Source organism: Neolamprologus brichardi, chromosome 1 (assembly GCF_056152115.1).
Source record: "Neolamprologus brichardi isolate AB-2024 chromosome 1, ASM5615211v1, whole genome shotgun sequence".
Classification (NCBI taxonomy): Eukaryota; Metazoa; Chordata; class Actinopteri; order Cichliformes; family Cichlidae; genus Neolamprologus; species Neolamprologus brichardi.
The window spans coordinates 39803613-39826402 of NC_142104.1; the positions used below are offsets into that span (position 1 = coordinate 39803613).

General features: G+C 44.8%; 1 protein-coding gene across 2 annotated transcripts in view; it reads right to left on the reverse strand.

Annotated features, from left to right (window-relative positions):
- Window positions 1-6421: 6421 nt before the first annotated feature.
- The window catches only part of crtc3 (CREB regulated transcription coactivator 3), a 43647-nt gene continuing 27278 nt past the window's right edge, over window positions 6422-22790 (reverse strand). For both annotated transcript variants that reach the window (XM_087841942.1, XM_087841937.1), the window contains 10 exons: window positions 21985-22088; window positions 16967-17005; window positions 16801-16886; window positions 15469-15518; window positions 14510-14730; window positions 11281-11516; window positions 10853-11011; window positions 10296-10379; window positions 9756-9963; window positions 6422-8875 (listed from right to left, as the gene is read on the reverse strand). In XM_087841942.1, coding sequence (XP_087698068.1) covers window positions 8670-8875; window positions 9756-9963; window positions 10296-10379; window positions 10853-11011; window positions 11281-11516; window positions 14510-14730; window positions 15469-15518; window positions 16801-16886; window positions 16967-17005; window positions 21985-22088 — 1393 coding nt within the window. In that variant the 3' untranslated portion in view covers window positions 6422-8669. The remainder of the gene's footprint in view (window positions 8876-9755; window positions 9964-10295; window positions 10380-10852; window positions 11012-11280; window positions 11517-14509; window positions 14731-15468; window positions 15519-16800; window positions 16887-16966; window positions 17006-21984; window positions 22089-22790) is intronic.

The following is a 22790-nucleotide window of genomic DNA, read 5'->3' on the forward strand; positions in this document are numbered from 1 at the left end:
CACACACACACGCACACACACACACACACATGCACACGGAAACTGCACATTTTTCCTGCTTCTATCTTTACCTGTTCCCTGATATATTCCACCCACTAACAGGTGCCATGATGATGATCGGTGTTATTCACTGTCAGTGCTCATATTGTCATGTATGATTGGTGTATATGTCTACTTCTATGATTATTTTGAGAAGCCAGTCATGAGCTGGAATTGGATGCAGACTGGAAAACCAACCAGTGGCCTGTGGGATGGTTGGAAATCTCCTGCAGGGAGTATGAGCTCGCTTAGTGAAAGCATAACTGTTGATATATTGTTTGTAAGGAATGCTGGTCACCAATCCACACGGTCCACATGCCCGACAGCGCGCCCAACGCTCGGCAGAAAGCTTGACCAGCATTCGACCAGGATTTTTCATGGCTCGCTCGCCGTATGATTTTCACTCACTGTTTGGTTACAACACACGTCTCAAAGCTCTGTGCACATTTTTCTCAACGTATTCACACGATCATAAACTCTCTTGACTTTAAAAACATGAGTGTAAATCATAATGGGAACTTGCACAAATGACCTACTGCGTCGCGTCCTGGGGTCTCAGGCGTTTGCTGTGACAACATTCACCGAATAAAATTTCTTGTAAGGACACGCAGCCATTGTTAACAATAATGTTTTCACAGGACGTATGCAGTCCACCCTCACTGCTTCCAGGGGAACTACGAGTGTCATTAGCAGCCAGGTGCTGCTAATCAAATGCATCTGATTAACTGATCATTGCTGAGGTTCAGCATCTCTATAAAAGTGGCAGTTTGGGCATCCAGATGTGTACTAACACATCAGGATGCCACATTGTTCCCAGCAATGGGCGTCCCAGCAAATCCAGCCCAAGGTCAGACCATGCATCTCTCTGAGAAACTGGAAAAAACCCAGGAGCTATATCTCAGAAGAAATGGACCCACCTGAGGCATGATGGATATTTGGGGATGCATGCTAAGTGAGATAGTAAACACTGTATTTCCGCTGTAAAGTCACACGGGTCAGTAACCTGTCAGTATAAACAAGGTGTCTGGATGGGAAACATCTGCCGTCTCACTGACGTTCTCATGGAGTCTCTCCTTTGCTCAGTCATAAACACGTAGATAAACACAGCTCGTCTTAGCTGAGGTTGCACAGATGCAGCGGAGAAGCTGTGTTTATGCCAGCGACACGGTAGTCTAAGAAACACGTCTCAGTGTCTCAAAACAAACATCCACAGGCCCTCAAACACAGCTGCAGGGGGAATCCACTCGTACGCGCGCGTAAACATACAGTCAACAAAGTCATCCTCGGTTGGCTCACTGCTGGCAAATGTTCCCACACAGCCCAAATGTGCTTTGTACTTGTTGGCTGAGAATAACACACAAAAGCATGTAAACATCCAAAGCACAAAGGCAGGTCGCAGATCGGGATGATGTTGCCGCTCCTCGTACTCTTCTGGGAACCAGGTTTATTTGAGCCCGTTCAGCCAGGATCCTGCTGCTGTTGTGTGGATTAGTCTATTTCAGTCACCCGCAACATGTAATGCCAGAGGTGTGGCTGCCCTGCCACCCCAGCCACAAGAAACCTAAAAATACAGATCACAAGCATTCAGGCCGGATGAGAACTAAAGAGTTTGTTTGTGGGTGCAATGAGCAAGGCATTAGAAAGCAAAGGAAACACTGCTATACAGGCATCTAACAACAGCTGCATCATGAAACCAATTAAATATGAAAAGAACCCAAATCACACCAACTGTAGTACACGCCCATTTAAAAAAGAAGCTTTACATGCAGATCTCCTGGTCTTTATTAGGTCCTAAAATAAGGTAAAAACGGTCTCGAATGAACTACAACACATGACGAATTGTGCCATTATTTTTTCAAAATACAGAAGAAGTGTCTGAAGAATGAAGTTCACCCTCACTGTCTCCACAGGAATTAGGAAGGAGAGAATCAGCCACGCAAAAACCAAATACACCGAACAGCAGAAGCTACGATGGGCCGGGCTTCTTTGCATCGTGCAGTTGGTGAACCATGAGCCAAAATATCGGTCAAATGTGAGGACGTCTGCCTGACAGCTAAAGCTTGGCCCACATTGAGTGGTGAAACAGAGCTATGGTAGAAGCAAATATACTGAAGCTACACTGTGATGAGGGACTGAGAAGAAACACTGCTGCTGCAGTTTTGTTAAACAGAGAGTGGAGTGTGTCACATGCAGCTAATCTCAGGTTGAATTTGCCTTATTTTTCATTTGCCGTAGGTTTGACCATGTCTCTGACACATAGCAGCAGATAGCGTGAGTCATCCAGGCTGCTGTTTGCTGAAGGCCTCAGAGGTCACATATATGGACAAGACATAGACAATAGACCTGAAGTCAAGACCGCCTAAACCAAGACAATACCAAGACCAGAGGGTATCGAGACCAAGACAGAGTCGAGACGAGACCACGTAAAAGTAGCCTCGAGACATCCAACTCTAATAGACAATAACATGTATGGAGGTGTTCCAATACTGAGAGTCACAGGTAATCTCCAGTCTTATATATTATCTCCAATTAATACCTGCCAGAGATGTCCTGATACAGAAAATCTTGGTGTACTTTGTATCTCACAGATTTTGAGCTCTTTTAAAAACTATCACCAAATGCCTTTCATGCCCATTTCAACTTTTAAACGTGAGATTTTCATGAACTCAAGAAGACACGAAGGCTCAAAAAACATGAGAATTGGTCCCAGTTTAAACAGGACGTGTTCAAATCACATTTCTGTCTCCTCTTTTTATCAGGATTACAATCACCTGAAGAAATTCATTCCAGAGACATTTTAGGGACATCTGATCAGTGTCTCTGTGCTGGAATAAATGCTGAGGCTCACTGAGCCACGCAAACATGGCCTGACATGTGGTCGTAGCACAAAGTCAGGCCGGTGGAAGTCACGAATGCTTTCTTACTGTTAGCAGTAAAAGGAGCAACTGCTAGATTGAGGCCAGAGGGGAAAAACAAGAATGCTGAAAACAAACAGCCGGAGTGAATTTAGAGACACAGAGCAGAGTGGAGCTTCTTTATATCACAGGACGCTTTGTGGTTCAGTGATCGAGTTAACTTTAAGTGCAGCACCTCTGGTTTCCTCTGGGTCATAATATGGAACATCAAACCAAACGGCACAATAATGGAGGGAAATGCTTCACGTGATGAAATAATCCACTGCAAACATGAAATTCTGAACATGCACCGAAGAAGGTCAAAGTCAATGTGTAGTTTTTCAAAGACGGGGGGAAAGATAGAACTAGATTGATTTTAATGAATTTCCCATCATGCTCTGGGTGGAAATGAATGATGGAGCAGAAGCACAGCTGCTTTTGTGTGTTTCTGAGAAAAAGCAGGTGACACCAGAGCCGTAGACAGAGATCATTGTTGTCGACAATCATCATGCAAATTAACATCATCGTGTGCACAAACCTAGAAAAGACAAACCTGCAAAAGCATTAAATCTGTCTGACCTTATCAGAACCTCAAGGCAAAAAAGGACTTAAATAGTTCAGCAAATGTTTGAGATGAATGACGAGCATCGTGAGAGTCAAGCTATAATATTACCTGATAGTAAATCAGCTTACACTGCAGCCACACACAGACTGGTCATGAGGGGAAGGTGTGTATCCCCCAACCATTTAGTGGTTCCTGGATGCAGCTGATTGCCAAACACTGCTATACGCAGTGCTTTAATCACTAGCAGGTTGCCAGTAGTTTTAATGGAAGAAGCTGATTTGTCTGCAGACACAAAAACGACTCGCCATGGGGGGGTACAACTTTGAAAAGTGTGACACAAACTAGAAATGGACAGTCCTGACTTCCACGATTGCATCCTATTCTAAGATCACCTTTTAGTTGTGACTCTATGCATTTCAGAGTAATGAAATGTAAAAATCTCACCCAAACTCACAAAGTTATATAAAACAAACTGCTGCAAACTTTTGATTGCATCTGAGAACATGCATGCTTTAAGGATTATTCTCTGTGTACACAACAAACCTCATCCTTAGACAAAGATGCAGCAGTGATCGAGTTTTGGTGTGAGATAAAAATATCAAAGTAGCATGAAATACCAAATAGATGGCTTTTTGTGACCAGCTAACGACTCCACGACCGACTTTGTTCTTAACTGGTTTAAACAGAAATCAGCTGGTGCACTGCAGGACTGCCGGCAGCTTAAACCAGTTCATTAATTACTTTTCGGCAGCAGCTCAGTTCAGTACTCCTCCAGGTTCCCACCAGCTGGACAGTACACACACACACACACACACACACACACACACACACACACACACACACACACACACACACAAACATCATCCTCAGAGGAATGTCAGGCTGGCATCCTGACCTGCCCAGACTCACTCTGTGGAGCTACTCCAGCTCTCTGACTGAGGACTGATTATCTGTTCAGCTCCCTTACTGTGTGTGTGTGTGTGTGTGTGTGTGTGTGTGTGTGTGTGTGTGTGTTGTTTTGGGAACTCACTCCCAGACTGCATTTGATATATGAAGCCTGGCTGATTTCCATGGCCAACACTGTCCTCACGCACTGCTATGTAAAGTCTATACTGTTTGCATGTGTGGTTCCAGGGACTGTAATTATCCCCCGCGGGGCAACAAATGTCACATTTTATCTGAAATAGTGTTTACTGCAGAGTCAACAATTAGTATTACCATCTTCTTACGGCAGCTGTGAGGATGAGCACGAAGCAGGTGAACACACTGAGATGACTAAAACTCTGGGAAACGCTTTTTCTCTCATAGCTTCAGTTGAAATTTAGAGTTCTTAGACAGAGAGGAGACTAGATTTCGACTTAATCCCACAGCTTATTGCCTTTGCTGGCAGGTACAGAGGAACAAACATTATCAAATTGTTACCATCTAACTTCAGCTTGGACGTATAAACACAGAGCAGCAGTGCTATTAAATACACATGAACAGGTCTATGTGCCGGCACTCGATCGAGTACTGTAGTCATCAGACACTCGAGAGTAACGTGACGCTATTGTGCTCATTCACAGCTTCATGTTTTTATTCTTGGACTCTGCTAGGAGGAGCTTTGCATGATTCACGGTTCAAAATCATCCTTTTTTAAAAAAAAAAAATCTTATACCAGGACCAGTCGCGCAATTCACCATCATTTGAAACAAGCAGTCCTTCCTTTAACCTAAAGCTCTTTCCAGTGGCTGACCTTCATAACATAAAGACAACTTAGTGTGTTTTCAATGTGAGGATATCCTTGATGTCATGTGGAGCTAAAAGAAAAAACCCCTCAGAAACATAGATGACAGATTATATGCAACTTTGGTCATGTTTTATTTGATGCCAGCATCCACATCATTAGTTACACCAGTACTAGGTTGGATCCCCTTTTGCATTCAGAACTGCCTCAAGTCTTTGTGGCATAGTTTCAGCAAGTTGCTGGAAACATTCATCAGAGATTTGGATCATTACTGACATGACAGCATCACACAGTTGCTGTGTGTGTTCGACTGGATTAAAATGTAACTTAAAGGACAAGAAACTAGTTTGATGCATTTCAATTTTTGTGGCATGGCACAATATCCTGCAGGAAGCAGCTATCAGAAGGGATGGATATAAGAGGAGACAATAGTATTTATGTAGGCTGTGGTGTTTGATTGATTTAATTGTCTTTACACACTTCGGGCTCCTTTTTACCAATGTCCTCCACACACAGCACCTGATCCACTGATACAAGAAGGAGTCATGGTTTCATTTGTTTACATCAAATTCTGACCTCATCATCCAGATGTTGCAGCACAAATTGAGACACATCAGGTGGATGATCATTTTTCCAACCATTTATCTTCCGATGTTTGGCGATCCCATGTAAATTGCAGCCTCAGCTCCCTGTTCTGATAGAAACAGTCCCCGGTGTGGTTGTTTCCTAACAGCACATCTGCTCTAAGGGCTGACATGTTGTGCATTCAGAGCTACCAAGTAACGCTTTCCATCAGTGTGAAACAGTTTTCCACTGACCTCTGACATCATGGTGTGTGGGGATGTGTACATTAATACATAGAGGAAACTTGTAAATAATCTGCATTTGAATCCTGACAGACACTAACAAATGTTGTTTGTAGACCACTTACAGAAAACATGAGGGCAAAGGAAACTGCACGTGTTGAGCTCATCAGCTGAACTAGCTGTGGCTTAAAGAGGCTTCCTGCAGTGATGCTGTTAGTTTGTGCAGCGCTTACAAACATCGGAACCAATCAAATCAGACATCCCTTTAAGGGACTTGTCTCTTTACAGAGTACAGTTATATTGGTTTCAAGTGAGCGTGTGTTCGACTGTAAGTGTGAGGCACACCACACTGCTGCCATCTGGTGGCAGGAGCAGAAACGCCAGGACAACATTTAAACTTAATGCACAGTATAGAGTTTTATTGTTTATATTAAATCAGAAAGATAAGCACTATAACGTATGATACAAACCAATAAAATTTTATATCTTAGGGAAAAACAAAAACTCAAATGACATTACAAAAAAAATAGTAACACTAGTGGACAAAAAAAACATTCTTTAAATAACAGAACTGTACATTTTCATACGCAACTAAAAAACAAAAAACAGAAAAAAGTAAGACACCAAAAAGAAACAAATTAAATAGTGATGGAAAAGAACCACAGGCAGTCAGTACCAAACAGAGCTAAAGCTAAAGTCAGCTGACGCGGGAGGAAGGAAGTAAGGCAGCAGGAAACAGGCTGGGACGCGGGGAGGATCAGAGCGAAGAGAGGAGAAACTGCTGTGTGGTTCCTTCACTCACCGTCTTTACAGAGTTAACAAGAGAGAGCAAGTAGCTGAATATAAACTCTTTAGAAAACAACCTCAGTGTAACCCCAGCACCCCCCCTTCATTTTCATTTTGACAAATATAATGACACTGAATCTCTTTGACACGCAGACAGAAGCCACAGTCCACACAGTGCAGGACACCTCCAGGTTCCTTTGCATCAATCACTGTAAACTCTCACGAGAGTCGGCACGCACCGTGGACGCCGGACGGATGTAATATCGCAATTTGTAGGAAACTCGAGCCCGCCCATCGAGTCAACCGGCGAGCCTTGTTACACTGCATAAAGTCCAAGTTGCACCTGTTCTACAGGTTTCTGAAACTCTTTGAAAAGTTGCATAGGTAAACGAGCAGGCAGCAAACGACAGCCTTCGATTTGACTACAACAAACACTAGAGGGCACCGAATGACTTTGATTCATTACATAATCGTCTGCAAATCTGAAAAACTTTTCACCCAGGAAACAAAAACTCATCTCGCATCAAAATTAAACTCATGTTGCTTTTCTGCAACAACTGCATGTGTGCTATAGAAAGTCTTCAGTGATGGCTTCATTCTGTTTCTTTGGGTTTGCAGGTTTAAACAAAGAATCTACACAATGAGAATCAATTAGTGCAAAAGAGGTTAAATGCAACGTTACACCATGTCCGGAGTCCACGTGATCGAGAGCCCCTGAACGACTCAGCAGCTTCAGCCACAGAGTGCTGGTGGAGGGAGGGGAGCTATGTACTGCTACAGAAGACAAACACGTACTTAACCCAGTAGCACAGCGCATGCCCCGCCCCTTTTTTCTTGTCTTTTTTTAAAAAAGCGCCGTTACAAGTCGGTACAAAATGTAAAATAAAATCATATGCAGTGAACGTACACATGAGCAAAAATGTGTCAGGTTCCTTTGAAGCAGATTCGGCCCAGAGCTGTGCGAGCTGTGCCAGACAGAAGTGCCAGGCCGCTCACGTGTGACGCAGGAAAGATCCATCAAAAATGCAAATAAACAAAACGTCTCAGAATCGGACTTCTCCGATAGAAAATTCACAAATCTAAACTTTTTAGTAGCAATATCAAAATGTCCTCTTTGTAAACAGTTTGCCCTTTTTGTCGAGTGGGTACATACATTCTAGTCACACTGATGCTGAGGCTTGTATACGAGTGTGTAAGCGTGTATTCACAAATCTGTGGCAAACATCTCAAAATCATCTGACGCTCAAATCCCTGTGAGCTGCACTTCTGTTGTTCAAGCAGCCACGGCTGACTTCACTGCAGGACAAAGTCGTGCAGGTGTTTGACTTCATCGCAGCTCCACTCGTACGTTTGAAGAAACGTAAATTGCGTGCTGCCGTTCGCGTCGCCTTTTGGAGCAGCGGCGGGGTTGCTATGGTGCGTAACCATGGTGATTGGCGCAGAGTGGGGTGGGGGTAGGGTGTTGTGAGCTGGTGATGAGTGAAAGGACGGGAGCGCTCGAGCTCCTGTCGGACGTCCTCGAGGTTTTGAGTGTGGAGACGGGAGGGGCTGTGTGTGTGTGTGTGTCTGTGTGTGTGAGTGTGTGTGTGTGTGTTGGGGCGGGGGGCTCAAGCGTGCATGAGGGGAACGTTGCTCAGAGCAGGCATAAACAGTGTCTGTTCACAAGTCTCCTTCTTCCAAAGTGGGCATGACCGTGTGGGCGTGTTTCACATTTCATGAATCTTAGTGGCAGTGGATGCATGCACAGTGGCCCTACATGGATTGTTTGCATGCAGATTCAGATTTGTACACTATACACTGCAAATCTGTGTGTGTGAGTGTGTGTTTCTTTAGACTTGTGGTGCTCTTCACATTCAGAGTCTGTCACTGCGGAAAGTATCCTCCACAGACGGGTCCGGCAGCACCATGTCGGGATCACTGAGCATGCTCAGTCCGTCCAGGCTGAGGGGCTCGATGCGCAGCTCGTCCTCCAACGGGAAGCCTACCTCTGAGTCAAAACATTCGGGCACCGTGGAGAGCGCACTGCTGATGTCCTTGGACAGACTGGGGTTGGAGTCGTCTGAGAGAGAGAAGCAGATAACGCCCAATGATCTCTTTGCTTCTTAGACCAAAAAGAAATAAAAAAGCACAAGAGCAGCACAGGTAAAAGTCACGTACAGGAAAGTGAGTTCATCTCCCTTCAGTGAGAAACGTCAGCATGGCGCTCTCCTATTCTTTGCTTTCAATGAACACTGAAAATTCGAGGTCGCAGCTGCGTGACATTTGCTAATGTCACTGCAGTTCAGCACAATCGCTGCAGCTGTCTGAGGCTGCGCTGCATTAGCTCAACATCCACCAGCTCTCTGCAACACGGCAAACATCATAATACACAACATCCTGTGAAACAGGTGATTTCTAACACCCATAACTGCACAGGCCAGTGGCTCATGTTAGCAAGCCAGAGACAGGTTAACAGATGGGAGGGGCTCCGTGATCCACCGAAAGCAGTAAAGACAGATGGAAAACGGGAGGTGCAGTAAAACAACTTGTGACCAGCAGAGGAGCTCTCAGCTGGACCGTCCTGACAGACGAAGCTAGCTCTGCTAACGTGAATGAGCCAGATGTTGACTTTGTTTGAAAACAGTAGCACCAAAATGTGGCACCGCATCCAATCGAACAGCAGGCAGCCTGGTGAGGACTACCTGTGCCAAACTCACTGAGTGCTGTTAACTCAAACTAACAGCAACAGCCACAAAAGTAAGACTAATAACAATGTGACATCATAGCAAACAGTAAGGGTGACAAAAACAGGGCTGTGTAACTGGCTCAGATTCCTGCACCAGGATATCCAAACAGTCCAGCGTGTCAGGAAAACACTGACTGTTCGGTTTGTTTTACATACTCGCATGTTTATTTTTTTAATCCAGACATGACAGCGGCTCTCTCCCCGTCAGACTCACCAGTCAGTATGATGTTGGGCAGTCCTCCGCTGCAGTTTGAGTACAACATATTGGATCTCATGTGCATCTGGTCCTGCAGGCTGCTGTGGCTGCCACCCATCCCTGACTGAGCAGCCTGCGAGTAATAGAGGGAGGCGGACGACGGATCGAAGCAAGACCCCCCTGCTGTGGAGCTCATTGTGTTTTCCAACAGACCGAACTGATCCAACTAGCAGGCAGATGGTGGAGAGAAAAACAGAAAGAATCAAGGAGCTGAGATGGTGTGACGTTCACCCTGGCAGACTGTACCATGTACCACGTTTTCTCAGCACAAGAAAAACGTCACATCCTCCTGATCTGTCCTGTCAACACTGCACTCACTTTACTGTTGGTTTGATCTTTGTTTGAGGTTTCACACATACAGTCTGCAGGATTTTGTTTAGGAAAAATGTTCCCAGAAGATATTTCAATCTTTTAACGATTACAGACACTGGAATCTGCGTGTCAATAACCAAACACTCGAGGTTCTCATAGCACATCTGCAGATTTAACAGTGGTCACCTGATAGGGGACCATCTTGTTCTGGCGATTACAGAACTGCGGCTCCATGAACGGGTCGCTGAAGAGAGCTGCCAAATTGTTGGGCTATCAGGGAGAAAACATTACAATGAGAAAGAAATCAGTTCATTTCATTCGTGATGACGTCAGCTGCCAAAACATATCAGACTTTATTATTATTATCACATATAATGTTGCTTCAGTCACTTTAACCGTAACCACAGGAAAGGACAAAAAGCTAAAACAGAATGAAACTAAAGGAGGCTTTGTGTGTCTGCTTCTGAACACATCTGCATAAAAGTGATCGCATATGAAGTGCTGACTGACAAATCCAACTACAGCCTCAGTGTTGCACTGGCTTGTTTGTTGTTCAGACTTCATAATAAGATATAAAGCCTCGTCTGTTACAGTTCAAATGCTGAAGCAAAAATGTATGAAAATCAATAATACGCTGCAAACACTGTTGTTTAGTGACATGACTGTGTGTCCCCGCGTGTGCATGCTAACCATTCTGCACACACACAGACACACACAGACAGACAAAGACGCTCTTCACTCACTTGGCTCGTGTTGAAGTCTAGTGGAATGCTCTGAAGCGGAGAGACGGGCTGCTGCTGCTGCCGTTGGAGGCCCTGGTCCACTACATGCAGGGGTTGTTGGTAGAGCGGATAGGGCGGAGGAGGCTCCCTTGGCATATTGCTGGTATCCAAAGCAACTCCCTATCCACAACAGAGAAACCCAGCAGGAGTCACTAAAGTCCAATAAAGACCTGAAGCTCATTCAGTCTGACTGTAGTGCCATTACTTCATTACTCTGAACAACGACACCAGCGTGTAAATGAGTAACTTGGAGGAAATGCTTTGCTTTGTTATGCGTACGTTGAATTTTGGATCCTTCTATGTGACAGCAGTCGTTCACACAGTGAAGTAACTCCTTTTTCTGGTGTTTCCCTCTCGTCAGGGGAAACCTGTGTGTGAGGTGAGTGTACCTGCGTGATGGGGGACAGCGAGGGCGACATGGTCGGAGACAGCTGCTTGGCCAGACCCCTGCGCTGCTCGGCCCCAGGAGACAGGGTGAGGGGGCTGATGGGAGCTGGCCTTCGCCGGGGGGAGTTGCTGGACAGGCGCAGGGACGAGTTGATGGAGGGATTGCTGAGCGAAGACTGCAGCTGACAGTTGTTGAGGGAAGCCTGGATTGAAGGATTGCTCAAAGAGGAGGAGAGACCTGCAGGGAGAGAAAACACAGCAACACAGGGACTCAATCACACGAGCTTCAGACCCAGCACGGTGTAAACGAGGAGAGTATGTGGTACTGCTGATGTACTTTTTTCCAGAATACTCTCCAGGCCCCGACTCACAACACTGGAGTTTATTGTGTGACTGGGAAGGGAGAGAAAGATGGCGAGCAGAGGAAAGGAAAATGAGAGGACAGAGGGAAACTGAGGGGAAAGAAAAGGGCTGATTGTAGCGAACCGAAAGAGGGTCAAAGTTTCTCTGTCACTTTGGTGTTCGGCCAAGTTGAACTGTATCCGACGTGGGAGCCCAAACACACACGCGCACACGCAACATACACAGACATTTATGGGCGTGACCAGGCAGCAGAGTTCACAGTGGGAGCTCTGAGACAGAGAGCCTTTAATGAGTTACTAACAACGTATGGCTGGCAGAGACATCGAGCTGGAGCTCGCTCAAAGTGCCGGAGCTCGGCTTCCTAAGTTAAAGGGACAGTTCGAGCCCCAAATTCATGTATTTTCCCCATCAGCACTGTTATTCATCTGTCCAGACTGTTTCAGCGTAAAGCCCTAAAAGTCAAAGAAAAATCTATCAAAAGCACGTGTTACTCACTCCAAGTATGCCACAACGAAATGTTGCAAGGACAAGTGGAAGCAGCAGTGCTGTGTTAAACTGAGCTCCCACAGAATCACTGCTGTGATGTGTTTTATGAATAATTCAGGCAGACTCACATCTTTGGTCTTGGATCGGTCACAGCTCAATATTATTGGAACATCCCAGACATGTTTGAGGTGTGCGGGCCAGAGATTGTCCGCGGTGATGTCATGTGATGAAAGGGGGGGCACTTTGAGTTTGCGCTATCGGGCAAGAGGAGCAACAGAAGGGGAGGCAGGCAACCAGGTATCTGTGAGGTTTCCCCTGGTGTGTGTGTCCTGTGTTTGTGTGTAAACAAGTATTTGTTTGTAATTTACTCATTTCCACGTGGTCAAAATGAGTCTTTATCACATGTGGACTGTTGATTCAGCACCATGGCTACGACGGGTGCAAGAGAGGCACGGCTGCTCCACAGTGACCACAACTGCACAAACAGCTGTTAATTTATGATTGGGGATTTTTACAGAAATAAAGCTTTGTATTTTTTTTAAATAAACTCCCATAATGACTTGCATATTAAAAAAACTTTGGTTTTTTTTTTTAATTGGGGAGTGACGTTAACGGTGTTCTGGGAATCCATCCTCCCTGAAAAAACATCGTACCCAATGTTTCTGCGCAGAAGCGGCGCATGCGCACAACATCAACGCCGGATTAACTTATTTTTCTCTCACCCATCCGGAATACTTCTTAAGGTTATGGTTAGGGTTATGGGTAGGGGTAGGGTTAGGTTCAGTCGCAAGTCACCGTCAGATTATAACACAGGTAGGACGATTTGTCAGAGTAGGATGGTTTCTCAGAACAGGCAGCGAGACAGAGCGAGCGAATGAGAGAGAGAGAGAGAGTTTTAAGATGTGGGAGATGTAGGAGCCATATGTTGTTCTTTTTTTGACTAAGTGGGTTGGTACAGTGGACTCACTGTATTGGTGCACGGGTGTGGGGCGTGTCTCATGGGTGTGGGACGTGTCTCATGGGTGTGGGGCGTGTCTCATGGGTGTGGTGGACGATGTGGCTGCTGCTCCACATCGAAAGGAGCCAGCTGAGGTGGTCTGGGCATCTGACAAGGATGCCTCCTGGGTGCCTCCTGGGTGAGGTGTTCCAGGCATGTCCCAGTGGGAGGAGGCCCCGGGGCAGACCCAGGACACGCTGGAGAGATTATATCTCTCGGCTGGCCTGGGAACGCCTTGGTGTTCCCCCGGATAAGCTGGAGGAGGTGGCTGGGGAGAGGGAGGTCTGGGCCTCTTTGCTTAGGCTGCTGCCCCCGCGACCCGGCCTCGGATAAAGCGGATGAAGATGGATGGATAGTTGTATATGTTTACAAAATGTACAATTTATATTTACCCAGCATGTCTGTGTTTTTTACAGTAAAAAATACTACTAAGATTTTAAGTTCTTTGTGTGATTTCAGATCAGTAATAGTACTATTAATAGTAATAGTAATCCTAATGTCAGTGAAAAAATAACTACATGCTGTTGAGCAGAAAAGAATGAAACCAAACCAGGCAAAGGGGAAAAATAAAATGAAACAATCTGAGGGTGAAATACAAACGTAAACTCAAAAGGAGTCAAAAATGGCCGGTTGTATTTCACACCTCAGATCCAACAAATCATGAAAAATTAGGTTTAAATTTTTGTTCATGACAGTGCAGATTTCTGACATTTTGTGTAATTTAACATGTAACAATGTGATTGTTTTCTGACAAAACAGTGTGAAACTTAAGTTAGACTTGTGTTTGTAAATGAACCGTCCCATGTTGTGTAGCTTTCTGGATTTTATACTTATTGGGCTGCATATTTATTTATTATACAGGCTATACAGTACATAACATCAAAACTCACATGTTTTATGTAACTAAAGTGTGTAATTATGTGGGCTACAGACAATAATTAAGTTCTAGACTATTTTTATATGAAAAACATGTATACTTACTGCATTTGAATCATTTTAACCATATGTAACCACCTGCATATGTGTTTGGGGGGGAAAAAGGCTTTGATTTTGCCACCCCATTTGATTTCTCTGTCACCCTCATGCCACCCTAAGAAAATTTCTCTAGATCCGCCCCTGCTCTCTCTCTCTCTCTCTCTCTCACACACACACACACACACACACACACACACACACACACACTCTATACATATCTTGTGGGGACATCTCATTGACATAATGCCCATTCCCCTCACCCTAACCATGAAAAATAAAAGCCTAACCTTGACCTTGTAACCCTGACACTAAAAACACATTTTGAGTCTCAAAAACTTTGAACTTGTGGGGACCTGGATTTTGGACCCCACAAAGATATGAATACACACACACACACACACACACACAACCTTGTGAGTTCCCGATGCCCAGGTGCATCATTGCAGCTGGCAGGTTTCCGGTGCTGCTGCCCCCGCTGATGTTGGGGTACCCGCTGTTGTCGTCAGGGTCCAGCGGCGTGGAGAGCGGGGAGGGAAACTGCAGGTTGCTGAGGTCTGGCAGGGAGCCCCCGGTACTCAACGAGCCCTGGTAGTGGGACAGCCCGGGGTTCTGCTCTGGAGACGGGAAAATGCTGTAGGAAAGGCAGACAGAACACTGATTCAACACCGCGCCGCTGACCACAAACCATTCGGATTAAAGTAACGAACGCGACTAATTGAAAAGCACTCTCTTCTGTTCCCCACCCACTCTCTGCTTCTTCAATTATTTCCAAATAATAGCATATGGGCAGCAACTGTGCCTCGTCTGTCCCCAGACTATAAAGCAAATGCTCGCCTCCATAAACAGAGCAGCTCGGCACCTGGCACTCAGTGTTCTGCCTTTCTTATTTCCATGTTCAACTGGGGCAAGTCTATGAACGCTCTGCAGAAGCTGTTACTGCATTCTGTATCATGAAAAGAGAAGCTATAGGTCTGAGCTGTCTCACACGGTACCACAAGGCTGCTGCTAATACATTCCTGGCAAAAATGGAGATTCACAACACCGGAGGTCGTTCGTGGTGGAAGGAAAATAGTGTCAACAAAACACGGTTAAACAATGCCAATGGCATGTGATTGTCGTAACAACACTCTTCCTCTTACTTCTAAAGGTTAAAGGTGTAAAGGACGTCCTGTTCGAAGCAGTGGGAATGCGTGGCATTTCATTTCTAGCATTCCTTTGTTTCCTTAGATCAGCTGCAGTTGTTACTGCCCATGGAAAACACCCACAGCTTATTTTAAATGATGGACTGGGGCGATGATACGACACAGGCAGGTCAGTTATGACGACAGGGAAACAGCAGAAAACACACAGTGACCCTGCTCAGACTCACTTGATTCCAGGCACTTCACAGGATTTAGGCCTTGAGGCCAGAGACTGGACCTGAAACAGAAACAGGAAAACTATGATAAACGCAAAACATAACTGAGACATAAAGCAACAAAAACCCTGAACATGCATTTACACTTCTTGAAACAACAATTCTGCATTTTGATTTTATGCTAAAATTATTTCAAGGTTGCATCATAGACAACCTAGTGTGCTAAAAAATGGCAACGCAACAGCAGCCAGTGACCGTAGTCAGGGCTAGGCCACGCAGTGCGTTTGACTGAGCATGAAAGATCAGCAATTAGGCAACATTTAAAATGTTAACAACATGGAGATGTTGGAGCCTCCCGTTCATGTCAGAGCATGTTCACAGCATTTACAGCTTCAATTAGAGGTTGAAACAGAACTGCCATGAGAGAGAGGAAGAGGAGAAAAAGTCCTGCAGCGGTGTCAAGATGTGCTAAACTGTGGCTGTGGGCCGTGCACCACCAAAGGGAGCATCAAACCATTTATAGGCTGCACTTGACGAGCAGCGATGAAGAACTTTGTTTAGAAACTGCATCTTGGAAATGATGAACACTTAAACACGCATCCATGTGCACAAGTTAAAAACACGAACACAACCGCCAGGCAGCAGAAAAAGCTCACCATTATTTCACTTTTCTACTACCGCTTATTGCTCGTGCACTATGTTACTATTCCAGAGAAATGATTTCAACAAACACTTAGAGAATAAAAGCAGTAAAATAAGGATCGCTCAGGCATCAAAATCAGAGCATCTGTGCTGAGAGCGGCTCTTTGCATCAGCACAGCGTATTCATCCAATAACGAGCAGAAATCCCCCTGAATACCAAGAATTAAGCAAAAAAGAATGGGGACATTAATCACTGAGCAATGGGTGGTCATAACATTTGAGAATGCTGTGATCAGACAGACAGTGTTCTGACTGAAGGTCCACGTTTAAAACACACACAGTGTGCAAAAGTAAATGTCACGCATGCAACTGTGTTATGTGCAAATGTGCAGCTGGTGACTCGAGGGGTTAGAAAGACCACCATACTCTGTGTATTTAAATCATTTCTTGTTCCTTTGTGAATTTCAACATTCCCAATTCCGTATATTTGCCTCTCACATTTCTGGCTGCTAACGATCAGACAGGAAGGACTGGTTTGACCTGCAGTCTCTCCTGAGCCACAGCAGGAATCCACGGTGTCACGATCACCTACGCTGCCACAGACAAATGCTGTTGGTCCCATTTTCAAGTTTGTTTTTATCAGCATAGAAAGAATGAAGCCAGCCTGTGGTCAGTGATGTAAAAAGAGAGCAAACTTCTCACCTTCTTGGCCTGCCACAGCTGCTTGGGTAGAGGCTTACTGACACCTATGAGGTTCTCCTCGTTAGGGATGGTGGGGAAGGAGAAGACTGCAGAGAGAAAGGCGCACGTTCATTCACACATGTTTCCTGATGTCAAGTATAATATGGTGCAATGTGGTGCAACTCACCGTCTCCTGAGCCGTCCACCTCGGCCTCATTTACACTCGCTGCACACCAGCCTCCATCAGAAGCAAACAAACAGGAAGCAGAGTGCGAGTGGCGTGATCGACGAAGAAAGACACAGAAAACAAAGGAGGAGGAATGTTAGAGGATATTCTATATTAACCAGCTGTTTGAATAATCCCAGCACGCCTGATGCACTCATTAGCCTCTCTGACAGTAACAGGCCCTCTGGCATTCTGCAATTACTGTGCAGTTTCAACAACAACAGCTGGGCATCTGGCATCGTGTTATTAATCAGAGAGGGCGAAGAAAAGTTGGGAGAGGACTGTTGTTTTCTCATGCCTCAAAGATGCTTTCTACTCCTCCAGACTTAACAGCAGATCCACATGCCTGTGTCTCGTCCACCCAGCGTTTCTCTTTTCTCTGCCCAAGTCGTCGTGTGGGCAACACCACTTCCTGTAAAACACTTCTGTTGCTTATTAGGAAAATAGTTTTTGTTTCTCTCGTTTTCTCCTTCAGAGCTCATCATGGATCAAACTTGAGTTTAGGTCATTTTTTTACGACTGCTATTATAGAAGTTTAAGGGCTGAAAATCTGGAATTTATGTCAATGCTACTTTGGCACAGACACTTCCCAAATTGAAGCCGGCTCGCCCCGGCAGGCTTATGCCCCCCACTACACCAGAGCAACTGCTCAGGCAGCGCTCAAGCATCACAATCAAGACTTTGCCTCCAAACTGCACCAGCTTCCAATGGGATGCACTGGTCTAATACATGGAGGCAGCATCTGAAATCCACAGAACACAAAGGCTCCACAAACCTGTGACCACAGGTTAGAAGTGCTCAATCATCCAGGTAAGTAAATCCCTAAAGGTTGATTCTGTTCATCTGGACATAGTGGGAGTGGGAGAAGTGTTTGTCACTCATCTTTCACTGTCTTATAATGCTGTGATTGCAGCCCAGCTCTCTGTGAATGGTACTCATGGCCGTTGATCAGTGGTTGTTGATCAATGGCCATGATAATCTGCATATTAATGATCAAGGAACTGACCTCCATTGTTCCCTCAGTGGTGCTACTTTCAGTCATTGTGCAAATGTAGTGTTTATCATGTTGGGGAAACCTGCAGTCAGCTGAGACTGAAGAAGTCACCTGATGATGACGAAACGTTTCTCACACTGAAAACGTCCAGAATCAACCTTTGGGACAAGTCAGAAGTGTTTTGGTTTCATTGGATTTAGACCATATCAGTAGTGTGAAGCATAAATCCAATAAAACCTTTAAAGTATAATTGTAATTTGCTTTGAGGACAGATGTTTTCAAAGACTTTTCAGGATCTCCACAGCCCGACTCCTTCCATGCTCTCATTCTCTCTGAGGCCCATTCAAATTGAGAGACAGCATTCAGATGGAGCAATGAGACAAGACAAGCGTCTGGCATCGTTACATTTCCCCTTTAAAGGTTGTCGAGTCCCCGTAGCTCAATGCTGCAACTAGGACGGAAACGGGACAACTGGCATGGAAAATGGTTGGGCTGGTGTCCCTGGCTCGGATCAGGCCGTGCAATGCTCTCAGTATGGGTGTTGTAAATGCTCAGGATTAAGAAAAAAACACTAGTGTCTACTGCCACAGCATAGCAGCAATCAGAGCCCTGTAAGCTGCACAGACTGCTCCTTTTCTAATGACAACAACAGAAACGAAATCTCAGGATTAGAGACTGCAGCTGAACTGATCTGTCCAAAGTGTTTCCACCTATTCCTCCACTGTGACTCATAGCTGTAATTTCTAGTTAGATGCTTCTTTAATCAGCCAGGGCTTAACACCACTCTAAGTCCACCGAAGCCTTGAGAGGTGTCAACTGCTCCATCTCAAGGCCTCTTTCAGAGGAAACGACACAGAGCCTGTGGGTCATGTGCAGCATGTATTTTACATTTACAACAGGCTGTGAGCGCAGACTGCACTGTGCATAGTCCCCCACAGACTTCTCAGATCATGTTGGAGAAACAGAATTAGCTCTTTGCAGATACAGTTAATGATTTATCAGTTTGACATAAATGCACCGAATAAAGTTTAACTACTTAAACTATTGTCAACGGACACGACATTATCATAATTACATATTCATTTATAGACATAAATCCTTCAAGGGTTTGAGCCTCTTAACAATTCCAATGATGGGAGACTAAAGAAACCTTATGGATTCTGACTGATGGAGTCTCAAGCTGCAGCTCCTCTAATGGCCAAACGAGGCTTTAATGTACCTCTTTTTTTTCATTATTTAAAAAAAAAGTTTACCACTTAGTTATTTTGGTCTTCTTTGGTAATTTCCCCCTTCATAGCCCACCTGTTTGGATTTTGTTTAAAGTACGGGGTGCGACTGCTCTGTCAGGTGTGCTGACAGCTGCAGTCCCATAGCTGCATGCTGGGCCTCACCTCCATTAACTGGAGTCGCTGAACTGGACCTCTGGGGTGCTGTTTGTGCATTTTGGAGCATGTTAACAGACGAGCAAACGTTACAGCTGAGATGCAGCACAGACCATCCAAGAAGTCTGTGCTTCAGGTTTGGTGGGTAAGGCTGTAATATTTTACTCAGTGTGCTGTGTGTCCACTTCATGGATGCAGTTTGCTAACAACAGTTGGTAACTCAGTACTCCACACACTGATCAACAGCCAATATGCTATAAACACAAAAACTAATGGGTCACAGTGGCTACGTCCATCTAGGATCCACGGGTAGCCACTCCCATCAGTGCATGTGAGCCAGGCAAAAGCAACCCTGTGTGCATAAATGAAGCTCTTTCTTGGGTTAGATCTTGAGGCAATATCCTGTTTGAATGTGTTGTCTAAACACAAGGAGTAGGAATCCACTGCAGGAGCACTTCTGTTCCACACTTCATCAGCACTGAGATAACAAAGAAGCACAAAGTGAAGGACTAACGAGTGCAGAGAGGAGCACGATCAGCTCTTTGACTCTGAGTCGACTCTCTCTCTTTGGCTCAGCTACAGACGTATAAACAGACCGTTTTAAACCACAAAGGGCTGATGGTGAGTTGTGTAACTGAGCCTAGAGTGGCTTACTGGCCTGAAATGCAGCTGGTTGGACTGTGTTCTCTGTTAATAAATGACCAGGGGAACAGAAACACAAACATCATAAACTAGCATGATTACAATGAAATGAGCCCAGTATAGGAGCGGTCTGCTTACTCTATATGACTAAAACACATCAGCTCTGTATTGCAGTGATCCAGCTTTCTACTCTGAAGTGTAACACACTGGCTAAGTTTTTGAGGCTAAATCCACGAGTGGGTTGTAATTAGTCTCGCTGGACTGTTTCCTGGCCTGTTGGTGGGGTGTTTCATACTGTTATTCCTCAGATTCTTTCATGTGATGGTTTCTGTTAGATTTAGGACCTGATTAAGTGGCTCAGGGCAGAATAAAAACATCTGTTGGCACCAAAAAGCAGGCACACAAACAGGTTAGCGATGGAACCTGCTGATTAATTCAGCTTGGACTTTCTGACTTGCTCAGATTTGCAGGAGGACGAGGTCACTGCTGCTGTTTGTGGCATCATTTAGCCCCGTGTCCGTCATTGCAGCAATCATTGTTAGAACAAGCACAAGGCTGTAAGATCCATTCCTTCAGTCTTTAACGACTGCTCCCTCTGAACCAAGCCCTGCATATTTCTGCTCCTCAACACTGCTGTTTTAATGCATCCGAGCTGATTTGAAAGGTCAGAGAGAGGGGACGCATACAGGCAACAGTGTGTACTTCTCAAGTCATTTAAACACAGTCGGTCAGAATCTGACTAATGCTCTGTGTTTTTCTACACATCCGACAGGTCAGCTGTTAAAGACAGATTCCAGGTTTACATCCCGCCCTCTGGTTGGGAATATAAAGCAGCCTCACTCTGGATGAATCCTGCACTCCATCTCAGCTGTCAGGATTTGGAGAACAGCGTTTCTCAGTGGCTGACAGAAGATTTTACTCAAAAACACAGCGATTCTCCTTCTGCCCCCTCTCCTTGGTCGTTTGCTTTTGTCCCCCTGTTATGCATAGCTCGTGGTAGCTCGTGTTGATCATTACTGAAATGACTCGGTCACGTCTTTTCTTACTCTTAGATCACCTGCAAAACCTTCCACTTCCTGTGGCACTTTTCAGCTGTTGTGGGATTATGCTAATCCGGCCTGCTTAGCAGCGCTGTGTTAGACGTTAATTCACAAATTCTGTTTGAACTAAAATTAGCTGATGGGGCAGACCGTGGCTTCAAATGAGCCTGAATGTGTTTTAAGACACAAAGCTGGGAAGTTTAAAGACGTTCAAACAGAGAGTTTAACAAATGTATTAGTCCAGGTTTACACCACAGGTACCGTAACATAACAGTACTGCTAATCAACAAAACCATTTTTATGTGTCATGGTTAATCCATCTGCATGTGCAAGTTCTTTAATCAAAATGATATTTTAATACTAGAATATAATGTTGTTAAACATGTGTATTGGGTTAAGGAAATAATTTTGTTTTAAACATATTTTCCAAAAGTGTGTTTTCCTATTTTTACAACAGACGGTCTCATAAATTTGTTAAGCACTGTACTTCCATATCACACCTGTGCAACCAAATGCAACACCATCTTGTTTGCTTGTAGCTTAAAGTGAATCGGGTGACTCACTCTGCACAGAAGTTACAAACTCACGGTGAAGCACAGACGCACAAAACCCACGGAGTGAAGAGGAGACATTTTCTGGTTTGTTTGCGTCTCTCTTCAGGCAAACTGAGGCCTGATGATGTCAGGTTCTTTGATGGCCAATAAGAGCAAAGTAACTGCTGTGAACATAGGTAATATTTGCAGGAAAAAGACTACTTTAAACTCCAAATGTCTTTTTAATTTTGCAACTTAAAGGCATGTCTTAATGATGGAGATGAATTGCAGGTCTTCTTAAGTCAAACTCTAACTTACAACACTAAACACTGTCAAAAGGGACGCATAGAAAGTGCTCTCTGAATGAGTGTGCGTATGATACTCTCACCATTGCGCTGTGGGGGTCCTCTACCCATCTGCTGGTTCATGCCAAATGGGTCCTGAGGGTTTGGGTTCATAGCACTTGTATGAAGAGCAGAGTCTGAGTTGGTTCTGTGTAGGAGGAAGAGGAGGAGGAAGAAATTATGGTGTGTATTCCAGCACCCTGGACAGAGGCAGAAGGTTTCTGAAGGCTGTAAGGTCAGTGAATCATTCCTGCTCTGGCTGCACATGGGCCACATTCATCTGCAGGCTCCCGCTGACCTTACACATAAATACCCTCACAGCACTCAGCTCAATCTTTAGAAGGACATCGTAACATAATCACCTTAAACCCTGAACGAGACACAGGGAACTCCATGCAATGGTTAAGATTAATATGAATGTTATAACAATCCAATTTCATCTGATTATTTGATTTGAAGCTGCGCTTTTCTTGGTGGTAGATGCCCAATCCAACATTTCACACACATATGTTCACCTTTCACTTGAAGCAATCTCTGAACATACACACGAGCCAGCCCACACACAGCATCTTCGTCTTGCAGCGCTTCAGCTGAGAGCTTTCTTTAGTGCGCTCCATTAAGCCTAAATAGCTGCTTTTGTGCATCACAATGAAGAAAAGTGTTGTAATCACACTTATACTGTGAATGTGTGTGTGAATGGGTGGGTGACTGGATGTGTAGAGCGCTTTGGGGTCCTTAGGGACTAGTAAAGCGCTATACAAATACAGGCCAATTACCATTTATACTTGATCCAGTTTAAGCTTTTAAAGCTGCCAGATTTTATTCCAAGTCTGCTTTGTACCATCCATTA